At 51.6% G+C, this 13338-nt stretch overlaps 1 protein-coding gene across 1 annotated transcript in view; it reads right to left on the reverse strand.

Annotated features, from left to right (window-relative positions):
* LOC146247275 (uncharacterized) overlaps positions 1-13338 on the reverse strand; it is a 96060-nt gene that overhangs the window by 53207 nt on the left and 29515 nt on the right. Inside the window, exon 5 of the mRNA XM_084682853.1 lies at positions 6086-6188. Coding sequence (XP_084538979.1) covers positions 6086-6188 — 103 coding nt within the window. The remainder of the gene's footprint in view (positions 1-6085; positions 6189-13338) is intronic.

Here is a 13338-nt window from a genome sequence, read left to right on the forward strand (position 1 = left end):
CTGTCTGCAACCATCCCAACACAAGGGGACACTTTGCTGGAATGACGAAGCCAGTCCAAATCAAGCCAGCATAGATTAGGTGCGGTAGTTTGGCAAATTATAAATGAAAGCCATCACGCTCGGGAGGGGATTCAAAGAAAAAAACAACACAGTGAATCGGGCGGAAAAAAAATCAAATAAAACCCTCCAGTAGAGGCCTGATGAATGTGCTCTGGTAATGCACACTTCAGTAGACAATCAGTCCTTTGCGTAGATCTGCTAAAATAGGCCTGACTACCAAGCACCATGGGTGAGCCCATTCCAGCGAGGTCACAGTCAACCTTTTAACGGTAGGCTAGGTGATATCTGTCTGTCTGCCAAGCCTCTTCAGAGCTCTCCCCCCAAGCATTCTCACTAACCCTTCTCACACAGGTCCATTACAACAGCCTGGCTCGTATGAGACAGGGCCGGCCTGGGAGGCAGACGATGTAGACCTCATCGACTGTTTGCGTAGCGTGAGCGTCGGCAGTAAGCACAGGGTGTTTACAGCCGGGCTGTAGTCTCTACTGCTGTAGAGGACCTCCAGGTGATGGGGCTGTGACGGGCTGAGGCAGCCCGAGTCCCCAGCCAGCCAGATGGGGCTGATGGAGCCTCCCTCCCCAGGGCCGGGGTGGTCGTCGGTGGCCCAGCCGTGACCCGTGCTCTCCCTGGGTCCGTGGCCCATCTCCATAGAGATGGTCAGACGGCACATAGGCCTGGCCGCCCTCGTCAACACACATGCTCGGTAAGACGGGACGACCCCAGGGTCGTAGTGGCCCTTGGAACGTGGATGGGTCAGTCTGTCCTGGTAGGTCCATCAGCCAGTCCGCCTAACTGAGCAGGGATTCATTTTTTTCCCCATAATCATATCAAGTGGGCTGGATGCATGGATCCCATCAATGGAAAATGCATTAAAATATCATCGAGAGTGAAAAAGAATGTCTGCAATTAGGATATGGAGAAAACATTTATAAAAGATCAAATAAGGGTAATCAAAAAGTAACCTAATAAACCCAAAATGAATGAAGCTTAATGAGTTTGGATGGGATGCAGGTATTTCCCCTGACAGTGTCTAGGCCAGCTCTTCAGTATGGCCATATACCCCCAGAGGTAGAGCCTGCAGTAAACAGGCCACATCCACACACACTAAGCTGCTGGACTGCTGACGGTAGACTTTCCCTCATCCACAGGGGCGAGAAAACGGCTTAAGATTGCACTTGACCACCGCACACCTCCTTCCCCCGGCCTTGACAATACACCAACTGGCCATTTCCAATTACATTGTATTATAATTGCATTACACTTTTAATAATAGAGATTTCATCCACTTAAGGATTCTGCCGTGCTATAAAACTCAGCACAAAGCTAAATCAGTCTGTACGTTTTTTTTTTTTTTTTTTTACTGCGTGCCTCATATCATTAGGTATTCTATGCATTTCCAATTAGCTTAGCAGAGGTGGAGGAAGACAAAGCATTGGAGTCTTTCATCATCGTCTGTGAGATGGTTTGACACCGGCCCTGCTCCAGTGTTCCTGCTCTGGTGCTGCTCCTCTGAGTCACGCAGGCAGACAGACAGACAGACAGACAGACAGGCAGACAGACAGACAGGCAGACAGGCAGACAGGCAGACAGACAGACAGACAGACAGACAGACAGACAGGCAGACAGGCAGACAGGCAGACAGGCAGACAGACAGACAGGCAGACAGGCAGACAGGCAGGCAGACAGACAGACAGGCAGACAGGCAGACAGGCAGACAGACAGGCAGACAGGCAGACAAGCAGACAGACAGACAGACAGGCAGACAGACAGACAGACAGACAGACAAGCAGACAGGCAGACAGACAGGCAGACAGGCAGACAGGCAGCCGTGTTATCAGGCAGAGAGGCGCGTGGGAGACGCCCGCGTTCAAACGCTGTCGTCCGGAGCGTTCCATTAAGAGGAAGCGGAAACAAGAAATAATGAGAGCCCTCTTCCTCCTCTTCTCCCAAACCCCCCCACCCCCCCTCGCCTCCCCTTCTTCCCTCCCCCCTTAGCCTGTTTACCTGGAAGGAGATGTGGGCCAGACCAACGAGGGTGGGGGGGGGGGGTCTGTGAACGCCAAGACGTGAGGAAGAGAGTGCGCCTCCTCATTTCACACCGGGCCTTTTCTCCTTCCACAGTCTGCCCCCGCCACCCCCCCCCCCCCTACATGATTTGGAAATATCAATCCTCCTTCATATCCTAGAACAAAACAGTCCACTCGCCATTATTAATGCATATGAAAGCGGACCGTCATTATTTTTTCAGACGGCTTTTTCTTTGAAAAAAATCTTCTCCAGCTGCTTGTGCTGCTCCCTGAGGCCCAGCCTCTCCTCTTCTCTGATGATCTCATTACAGCCCCGTCTCCCCACCGCCTGCCCGCCGCCACGCATTGCTATGCACTTCCTGTTTCGCTGACCTCTCTGTGGATGGAATTCATTTGGCCTCTCCGAACTTTCCCTTGATTGGCTTTAAAAAGGTGAGCGCTCGCGCTACTGTCTGATCCCACCATTAAACACAAACACCATGAAATAAAAATGGGCAGAGGGTGGGGATAGGGAGAGAGCGCTGTCTGGAGGAAGTGGAGAAGGTCTGAGTACAAAGGAACGATGATGAGCTGGTCTCAAAGCAGGGTCTATGTTTTATTACGAGGACTGGTAATCCTGTCCCGTCCTATCTAAATGGGGTCCAGTCTGTACATCTTTTATGTTGTTTTGTTGGCCGCTACATGGCGCACGGCAACAGTTTCGCGATCCGCTCGCTGATTGGCCCCACGGCATCTCAGAGGGTGAGTCCGAATATGTAGTTGGGAAGTCAGGAAGTCGCGGTCAATTACCGGAGGAAGATGAGACACGGAACATCTGCATATCGTCCCCACAGCCAGCCCCAAAATAGCCCATATCCTTGGCAGCATGCTAGGCTAGCGGGGCCTCTCTCTTCCATAATGAACCTGCAGACACAGTGACCTTTAGTAGACCGGAGAGACGAGTAAGTGTATTTCACATCAGGACGCCCTGCCTAAACCTGAGTGCTTGTTAATACACCTCTCTCTGGGAACGGATATCATGATTGAGTCAGAGCGGGTGCTGCACAGGGGACTGGGGGAGTGGGTTTGAGGAAGAGCGTAGAGGGACATGCTGGGCAAGACTGGGTTGGGTTGGTTTTGGCTGGGCTAGTCTGGGCTAGGCTACTCTGGGCTAGTCTGGGCTGAGCTAGGCTGGGCTGGAGAGCTCTGGGCCAGCAGGGGACTGTGGGACTGATGAGGTAGTCCAGCTGAGTGATATAGAGGGGTGACCAGGGGAGGGAGCTGTCCATTAGTTACAGGGTCTCTGTAATGCTCGGGCTCCACTACATTATTTTCGAATGCATCAGTCAGCGTCGTGCAGCACAAATAAATTCTAATGCCCGGGATCGGTAATGCATACTCTCACCGCCGCTATATTACACTGCAGGTTAGGAGGGCAGCGAGAGAGAGGGGGAAAAATGTAATTTATTTTTCACTGCGGCCAGTATTCCTCCCATTAGCTTCAAACGTGAGATAAGTTATGGGCTTTAACGAGCGCCTTTAGCCGCCAGAGCACGCTGCACACAAGACGGTGGGCTTAGGAGGAGGCCGGTGGGGGGGGGGGGGCTGTAGTGGGAGGGGGGGTCGGTGGAGAGGAGGGGGCGTACAGTATGAATGACCCACCAGAGTGGCCTCCAATCCCAGCTGAGGTCACCGCATAACACACCCTTACACCAGACTGGTCATATAATGATCTTAACAACACACTACACACACACACACACACATCTCTCAAGGTGCCTTATTACACAAAAAATCTCTACATGAGCCTAACTAGCTAGCCAGACCATTATGCATATCATGACAGGATGCTGTCAGACCTACTTGAACATAAAGCTGCAGTGAGTGGCCGTAAAGACCTGACAGCTCTCTAAAATACATACACACACCTCTGTTGTAAAGGGACCGACTGAGAGTCTGTGTGTGGTGTGTGTGTGTGTGTACCCCTGGGAAGAGGCCCATACCATCTCCTATTCAGATAAGCCCTTTATAGAACTTGGCCTGCACACACACACACACACACACACAGCTTTCTAGTTTTGCCATCAAATGTCAGGGCTGGATGACGCACGACCCCTGACCCCTGGGATGACTTCCTGAGTCTTGGGACTTGGGATATGCAGGGAGGGGGGGGGGGGGGGGGGTCAGGGGGTGAGGTACAACAAAAAGCACATGCACACACCAGCCTCAAACAGAGAAACATGCAGACAGTTTAGAAACCTTACAAATCGAATGGTTGACATCCAACCTTACCACCCTGTTGTGTGTGTATGTGTGCGCATGGGTGTGGGGGTGTGTGGGGGTGCGTGTGAGTGTGTGTGTATTTCATTTAAATTCCATACGATTCAATGTGACTGATTGTGAGCTGTGCTCATTACTCAGGAAGCCTCACAGGCAACACACCACACACACTGATCATGTGTGTGTGTGTGTGCGTGTGCTTGTGTGTATGGTATCTTCCTGAAGGGACTAACACAAACTTGGACACTGATGACATCATGTCCAGACACTGAGTCGTTTAAAGAGCTCAATTAGTCGTTCCATTTGTCTGAATCGTGGGGTGGGGAGGTGGGAGCCGATCTATACTGATGCCTCCAAATCTCCTCTCCCCTCCCCATCAGAACATACATCTTAGTGTCAATTACTGACATGTGACTAATTAGCTGTGCACTTTCCAGCCTCGCGCTCACTTTGGGCGGGAGAGTTTTTGAGTATGCGCGATCGATCCCCTCCTCGATACAGCTCTCCCATCATCCACCTCCCAGCGCTCCAACGAGGAGCCCTCCAGATCCATCACGCCCCAATTAAGACTCTTTACCCAAATGACCGTTTCATCCCGCAGGAAATCCCCCCTCCCTGTGGCACCTCTGAACACTGAGCTGTATGAAGGGTCCGGATCGTTTCAATGAACATGTCTCAACATGTCCCAACTCCTGTCTGGTCCACCGTGTGCAGGCCTGGAATGAGATGATGGAGTGATGGAGGCAGGCTGGAGAGGAGACGATGGTGGTGTGTGTGTGTCTGTGTGTGTTTGGGAGGGGGGAGGGTAGAGGTTGCCAGACCAGGTGAACTGGATCGTCTCTCATCTCTCGCCCGCCCCGCCCCTCGCCTCGCCTCCCTCCCTCCCCCCCCCCCCCACCTCACCCCCCTACCTCCCCGCGGGCTACATGAGAGAGAACAGGGGCCATTCCGGGCAGAGCCTGTCATGTTGCCTCATCTCCTAGCACGTCATGTGCCAGGTCTGTTTACCCCGGCAACAGCCTTTGACGCGGATGATTTATACAAGGGATACAAGGTTGTCTTAATTACCCTGGCCATTCCCTCCACAAGCGCTGCCTAGCCAGCCAGTCTGAATAATGCAGTTCTCTGTTTAGGAGCGTGTTAGTCGGGATCGCATGCAATACTTAACATGACTGCTGAACAGTCCGCTGAGCTGCCTCAGGGCTGGTGTGTGTTTCAGCTCCCTGCTCATTAGACATGCGCATGCGTGGATGCATGTGCATGTGTGCATGCATGCATGCATGCATGTGCATGCGTGCATGCATGCATGCATGTGTGTGTGTGTTGTGTGTGTGTGTTTGAGTGTGTTGTCTGAGTGTGTTTGTGTGTGTTGTGTGTGTGTGTGTTTGTGTGCATGCGTTCCCTGTTTGCGCGTGTGTACACGCGTGCGTGTGTGCCTGTGTAAATGTGCGGGTGAGTATGTGTGCGTGCGTGAAGGTATTCACTATCCACCCGCTCAGGCAGGCGCTTCATGCTAGGCGCTTCATGCTAGGCGCTTCACGCTAGGCGCTTCACGCCAGGCGCTTCACGCCAGGCGCTTCACGCTAGGTGCAGCCATGCGGGGGAGCAGGCATGTGACAGTGGACATGTTCCGCCGCTGGCTCTCCTGTCTGGTTCACCAGGCGTGTGAGAGGGTGTGCGTGCTCCCTGTCACATGATGGCGGGCGCGGGAAGGTGCGGTGAGGGCGAGGGACACTTACTTTAGCCTGGGCCTCCTTCTGAGAGAGAGAGGCGTCTCGGAGCTGCTTCAGGAGGGCGCGGTGGGCCGGCCGGGGCGATGGCGGTTCTGGGAGCTCATCTGCACTGTGGAACCACACAGGAACAGAAGGGAACGGCTCTTACACTGCCAACGCAATCAATATGGTGATCAGTAACTCTCCAGGTGGGGGGGGGGGGGGGGGGGGTTGCTCAAGTACAAAAGGATCTGCTGTTCGATAACATCAATTAGATTTGTTTAGTATACGAGTGGTATTCAGTAATACTAAAAGTAGAGTACATGACAGTACAATAACAGAAGAGCATCACAATGACATAGCCTATGGCACACCGAAAACATACAGGCTTGTTGGTGTGTCTCCTAAAACCTCGATCAAGCTGCTGGAGTAGAAAAAGACTCGACGGAGCTTAGGGGATACGAGCGTTCTCGGAGCCGGGCCACAGGCCCTGGCAGATTCTCCATGGCGTTTTTCTCCATCCGTTTAACTGGGGCCCCTTAGCTGAGACCTACAGCCCTGGCACCCTTATCAAGCACAATAACAAACGTCGTCTCTCTGCTGGAAATGAGAGATGGCGCTCTCCAAGGACAGGGACCCTATCAGCATATCAACCCCAACATCAAGCCTCCCGCTGCCTGGGAGAATGATGGCCCTCCTCTCCACTGTTACTCTACAGTGTGGGTGTCATAGACACGCTCATATCATACCTCGGCTATTTAGCAAGTTCACTTTATATACAGAGAGGGAGAGATTGTGTGTGTATGTGTCAGGGAGAGGGGGAGAGAGAGAGAGAGAGAGAGAGAGAGAGAGAGAGAGAGAGAGAGGGAGAGAGAGAGAGAGAGAGAGAGAGAGAGAGAGAGAGAGAGAGAGAGAGAGAGAGAGAGAGAGAGAGAGAGAGAGAGAGAGAGAGAGAGAGAGAGAGAGAGAGAGAGAGAGAGAGAGGGAGAGAGAGAGAGAGAGAGAGAGAGAGAGGGAGGGAGAGAGAGAGAGAGAGAAAGAGAGAGAGAGGAGAGAGAGAGAGAGAGAGAGAGAGAGAGAGAGGGAGGGAGAGAGAGAGAGAGAGAGAGAGAGAGAGAGAGAGAGAGAGAGAGAGAGAGAGAGCACATCAGCAGACCAGGTCAGGGATGGAACGCATGATGAGTGGGCTGTCCTCAGAGAGGTAAACAAATCAATCATGTGTGATAAGCGCGGGCTTTATCAGAGCGGGCCAAGGCCAGATGCCGGCGTGGCTACGCTGGAATCCTCAAACGCAAAGCTGTAGATCCCCACGCCGCCACAGGCGGAGCGCTCCACGACAAAGCAGGCCAGCCAGAGCAGCCCATCACGTAGGTCCACATGACACACACACACACACACGTTTAATTTCTAATCAGAGAATACTAAGTTTAAAAGAAAGGTGGATGTTAACTGGAAAAGGAAGCTGGGCAATTATACAATTACGGAGAGCGAGAGAGAGAGAGAGAGAGAGAGAGAGAGAGAGAGAGAGAGGGAGAGAGAGAGAGAGAGAGAGAGGGAGAGAGAGGGAGAGAGAGAGAGAGAGAGAGAGAGAGAGAGAGAGAGAGAGAGAGAGAGAGAGAGAGAGAGAGAGAGAGAGAGAGAGCATCCTATGTGCTTTTCCATGGAACACTTCCATTATTCATGGTCGGACTGTCTGTATTTACGGACGGGCCTATTTGTGTTGGTGTGCTATCAGGTGGTGTTGCTCGGTGCGTTAAAACCTTCATTCTTTTGGCGCAAGATTGCCACCCTTGTGAGAGAACAACTTGTTTTGAAATCAACGCCGGCCAACTGATGTGGACCCTGGAGGTCAAATGGGCGCCATGAACGCGAAGCGCCTTCCAAATATGGCAGCAATCTAGCCTCACGTCCCCATTCATACCCACCCATTACACCCCCCACCCCCCTTACCCACTTATAACCTTATTTTCCTGCAATCAGGGATCCCTCTCCTTGCCCCATTTACCAGTCAGAGGTTTATCTACAAATCTGTGAAAACCACAGGTCTACAACACCCAGTAATCTGAATTATTATATGGCAACAACAATAGGCTGGAATTGCTCGTGTGATGATGTTATTCTGTGTGCCCGATGCAGAGGCATACACCTAGACAGGCACTGAGCACGTGGTCCAGGGACTGTCTGGGCTATGACATGTAGCAACATGTGCTGGTTGCATTTGTGTGTGGTCATCACAAGCTACCCTGGCAGGAGAAATCTATATATTTTCAGCCGTATACAAAAGAAAACCCTTCGGCAGTTGACTCTGATGATATAGTCATACAATCATATCTGCATGACTGTTTAGGAATGTTGTCTAACACGACTGTCAAACTGTTTTCTCAAGGGAGTAAACACAACTCTACAATGTCATCGCTTAGCATATGCTCCAGCGACAGAGTTCAAACCATCATCCACCGCCGTGACAAGCACCACCCAAAAGCCCCCACAATCACTTGTCAGACTAACACCTACGTGTGAAGAAGCCACTAATTGTCGCTCCGATCAAATATCTCGACACCTGCTACGCCGGGAGGGAAGAAAACAGCAATGAGATAAAACGCTGATTGACCTGAAAGATCGAATGGCATGGAATCTATACTGACGAGAATCGAATTAACGGAACAAATGAACTGATGGCGTAATAGTCTATTGAGACGCTCCGGAGAGCTGAATGGCCCAACTTATCACTGAAGGAGCTGCATTCATTGTTTCATCAGTGAGTTTAGTTAGAGTGTTTCGTTGTGCTAGCAGCAAATGCAGTAGTTGGGAGCTCTTCTTGCAGACTGGTAAGAGCTTCTTAACTCAATATTATGGAGATACTATACTTGAGAAAGAAAGATCCATGTCCTTAACTCCATCACGAAACAGAAGATGACCATAAGTACACAACATGTACGTCACATGAAGAAACGGCAATCCAAGCACAGAACAACGGTGGTGTCAACAGGCAGCTTTATTGGTCAAGGGAGAACGGACATTTTCAAACACGGTACATTCAAACCTGAGAATATTTGTTTGGTGTTATTAGACAGTGCTGTACAAAATGCAGTACGAGATGCTGTACGAGTATCGGCATGTTGGACTGTATGCGTTTGAGGATGTATCATAACAGATCAAGCATAACTTTGAATATAACCTACACTCGACTAAAATATCCTGTAAAACTCTGAAAACTACATGCTGCATCGCCAAAAATGATTAACAAAGCAGCTTTTTCTTTGGCACTTTTAGTTCAATATCATCACAACATACTGTATAATAAACAGTACACTTTAGCTTTAAACATAAAGGTAGCAATTGATCCAAATGAACTGGACAAACCATCATAAAACACGTTACGTTTGCGATCCTTAATTTATACTCAAATTAGACTTGGCAATAAAAGTCTGCTAACCCACTGTGCAGAAAAGCTATTTTCTACTGAGGGACTCATGAGTCCAATGGCATGTCTTAGTGTCTTTGGCACTTAGCAATTTCCCTTTAAAAAGGCAGTTTGCTTAGCCTTCCCCAGGGCCTGGAGATTTGAATTCTGAACTCTGTATACACAAGTGATAAAGGTAGGCCCCTGCACTTCTGTCCAGAGCCCCAATACAACTTCAAACCAAAGTCAAATCAGACTTTAGATTGCTTTTCTTTGCCTTTTCTTTTTCTGGGAATAAAATGAAATTCTATCCCTCTTAGATGAGACCCCAGAAGTGTGAAGGTAGGTACAATTTTCCCTCCGCAGCTCCGGAGAAACACTAAAATAGCCCCCAACTCCAGTTCATCACAAATATAAGAGCGACATCAATTACACTGGCAGAAGCCAGGCCATGATAAAGTGCCAAAGGATCTAATGAGGACTGACAGTATATGTGAAAACATATGAGACAAACAGAGTGAACTGAACAATCTGCTTCGTTCCGATTTGGTGAAAACCTCCCAACACAAACCTAGTGCCTCTCTGTCCTGGATGCCGTTGTGGCATTCAGGGATTTAAGCACCACAGCGTTTGCTAATTACAGAAACGATGCATTAAAACGGTCCATACGCTAGGTATTTAATTGAAATTAAACCCCGTTATTTACATTGCTTCGTATTTATGTTCATCAGCCCAGATTCAATTTCAAACGCGACAGCGTGAATATTCAACATATCACATTGGCATGCACACACCTCATTAGCATGCGTGTAAATAATGAACAATCTGACCGGTCTAATTAAGCCGACGGCCATTCCAACAATTCCCGACATAATTGCGAGCGTGTTAAAAATACAGACAGAAATGACGTGCGCCGCAATAACAATTACACAAAAGCAAACGAACGCAAATCAGGAAGAAAAACAACAGAGAGCTCGGTTGAATGAAATGCTGTGGATGACGGTTAGAGGGGTTTTCATTGACATTGTCTGGAGCACAATTCCGAAGCGTTGTAGTTGAGTCGTACAGCGAGCCGCCGTGTACAGTCCAAGCCCGAACCGAGCACAGACACCAGTAAGAGCAGCTGGAAAGGAACAGAGCCAGTATTCCCATGGACAAGTCTTCTGCAAGCCTCGTCTTCCACAGTCCTGAACACACAGGCAACTCTGCATTGTCGCGGTGACACGCCCTGTGCATACGTGACTGAGATGGGAGAGAGTCCACACAGACTCTCCCTCCCTCTCTCAGGCTAATTGTTCATAAAAGCCATGCTTCCAGATTGTTCCGCGTCCAGCCCCCCCCTCCCCCGCGCGGTGCCTAGCTGCAACCCGGCGGACGCGGTGACAAGCCCCTGGGTTCAGCAGGAGGCAGAGGCACGCTGGTGGTGTGTGTGTGTGTGTGTGTGTGACATGGAGGTCCTGGTGCACGCTCTACACACACAACCTCGGAAGCCTGCAAACGTGAGCGGGGAAGAAAAGCTGTGGCGTGGCCAAAAACAAGGACAAGCGCCAAACAAATGTAGAGGAATTCTTTTCCCCAAACTTTCAGTAGTAGCAGGCAGCAGAGGCCCATGAGGATGAGCTCCCATGTCCAATCCAGGATGTTGTCTGCTCCCCTCCAGCTCCACACTGAACCGTGGTACAAAAGTAGGCTCTTCACTCCCAGACACGTTCCACTGTGGCGCTCGTCTCAGTGTGGCATTGCCCCCACTTCAGACGCCCGCCACAGGTCAAGTATGCAAAGTAGGCCGGTGATGACAATGAGCCGCGATGGGCTCCCCCCCCCAAAAACGGCGCCAGACGTCAGCAGAGAAACACAACCGAGCGAGTTGCGGTCCGTCGGGTAGATATGGAGATACAGGATGCAGCCCGATTTTTTCTGTTCGTCCTGGTTCTGAAGCAGGGCTGGGCAGGCCTGAGGCCTGGTCGACGCAGGGCTGGTCAGAGGTGCTCTGTGTTCTGCTGTGCCGAACTGGGCGGGGCCATGATCCAGTACCCGGCTGGAGGCTGGCACCTCCTGGTGTGGTAGCAGGGTGAGGAGGGCAGACACACGACCCTCCCTGCCCCCTCAGTCTTCCTCCCAGCAGGTCCCCAGCCCGGGCTCCGCTGAGCTGCCTTCATCTCCGTGTCGGGGACTCCTGAGGAAATCTTCCACACGAGGAAAAGCTACCAGCTCCAGTGACGGGCAACCATCTCAACCCCCCGGGAATCAAGGAGTAAAGAGAGCCAACGAGCGTCCAATCATGTTGTCGCTCCAAGACAAAAATATGTCAAAAGGCAGTCGTCGCCCCCGCGGGCCCCCACCCACTTGGCCCGCCTTTGTTTTTGTTTCTTCATTGGTTTCGTTTGGCTGTTCATTTTTCTTTCTTTTTTTAAGAGCGCCTGCTACTTTTCCTTTGGAAGAGGTTTGTCTTTCTCCATACACCTCCCGTTCCAACAGTCCCCACCTCTCTACTGCCTCCCCACCTCTCTACTGCCTCCCCACCTCTCTACTGCCTCCCCACCTCTCTACTGCCTCCTCACCTCCCGCCCTGCCTCCCACCTCTCTACTGCCTCCTCACCTCTCTACTGCCTCCCCACCTCTCTACTGCCTCCCCACCTCTCTACTGCCTCTCCACCTCTCTACTGCCTCCCCACCTCTCTACTGCCTCCCCACCTCTCTACTGCCTCCCCACCTCTCTACTGCCTCCCCACCTCTCTACTGCCTCTCCACCTCTCTACTGCCTCCCCACCTCTCTACTGCCTCTCCACCTCTCTACTGCCTCCCCACTTCTCTACTGCCTCCTCACCTCTTGCCCTGCCTCCCCACTTCTCTACTGCCTCCTCACTTCTCTACTGCCTCCTCACGGACCGCCCTGCAGCCGTCGTCTGCCACACAAGTTTTCCCACCCAGCTATGGTACACAGCCACCAACCCCTTTGTGACACTACAGTGTGTGCTTTTTTTGTATGGGTATGATGTGTGTGTGTGTGCGTGTGGGCGGGTGTCGTCTGTGCCACTTTGGAGTCGAGGAGAACAGAGGGGAAAAAAAATCTCCTCTTTGGAAGTTATGGGAACACTCTGAGACAGACGCAGGCACTCATAAATTATACGCTTCATTTACATATTCCTGGCATAAGACATTATGCAAATAGCGGCTAATTTGCATAATGAAATCCTCTTGTTGCCTCAGTTGCCTCATGCTCCTTTTTATTCGATAATGAAAAAAAACAAAAGGGTGTGAAAGGAGGAGAATGGTGTGTCTGAAACCCCGGGATGGGAGCGTCGTGCCAGCCTCGTGTCTCACCACACGCTCCCCAGACCCCCAGCCTCACCACCCGCTCCCCAGACCCCCAGCCTCACCACACGCTCCCCAGACCCCCAGCCTCACCACCCGCTCCCCAGACCCCCAGCCTCACCACACGCTCCCCAGACCCCCAGCCTCACCACACGCTCCCCAGACCCCCAGCCTCACCACACGCTCCCCAGACCCCCAGCCTCACCACACGCTCCCCAGACCCCCAGCCTCACCACACGCTCCCCAGACCCCCAGCCTCACCACACGCTCCCCAGACCCCCAGCCTCACCACACGCTCCCCAGACCCCCAGCCTCACCACACGCTCCCCAGACCCCCAGCACCACCACACGCTCCCCAGACCCCCAGCACCACACGTTGAGAGAGAACTCGCCGCAGACAGACACCAGAAACCTCCGGAAACCGTCCGCATTAAGACACATCAGCAATTAGACAGATCCGAATCAAATCTGAATACCGACAGAAAGAGAGAGAGAGAGAGAGAGAGAGAGAGAGAGAGAGAGAGAGAGAGAGAGAGAGAGAGAGAGAGAGAGAGAGAGAGAG

This window comes from Hypomesus nipponensis, chromosome 19 (assembly GCF_054491055.1).
Source record: "Hypomesus nipponensis isolate SF chromosome 19, ASM5449105v1, whole genome shotgun sequence".
In the NCBI taxonomy this organism is placed as follows: Eukaryota; Metazoa; Chordata; class Actinopteri; order Osmeriformes; family Osmeridae; genus Hypomesus; species Hypomesus nipponensis.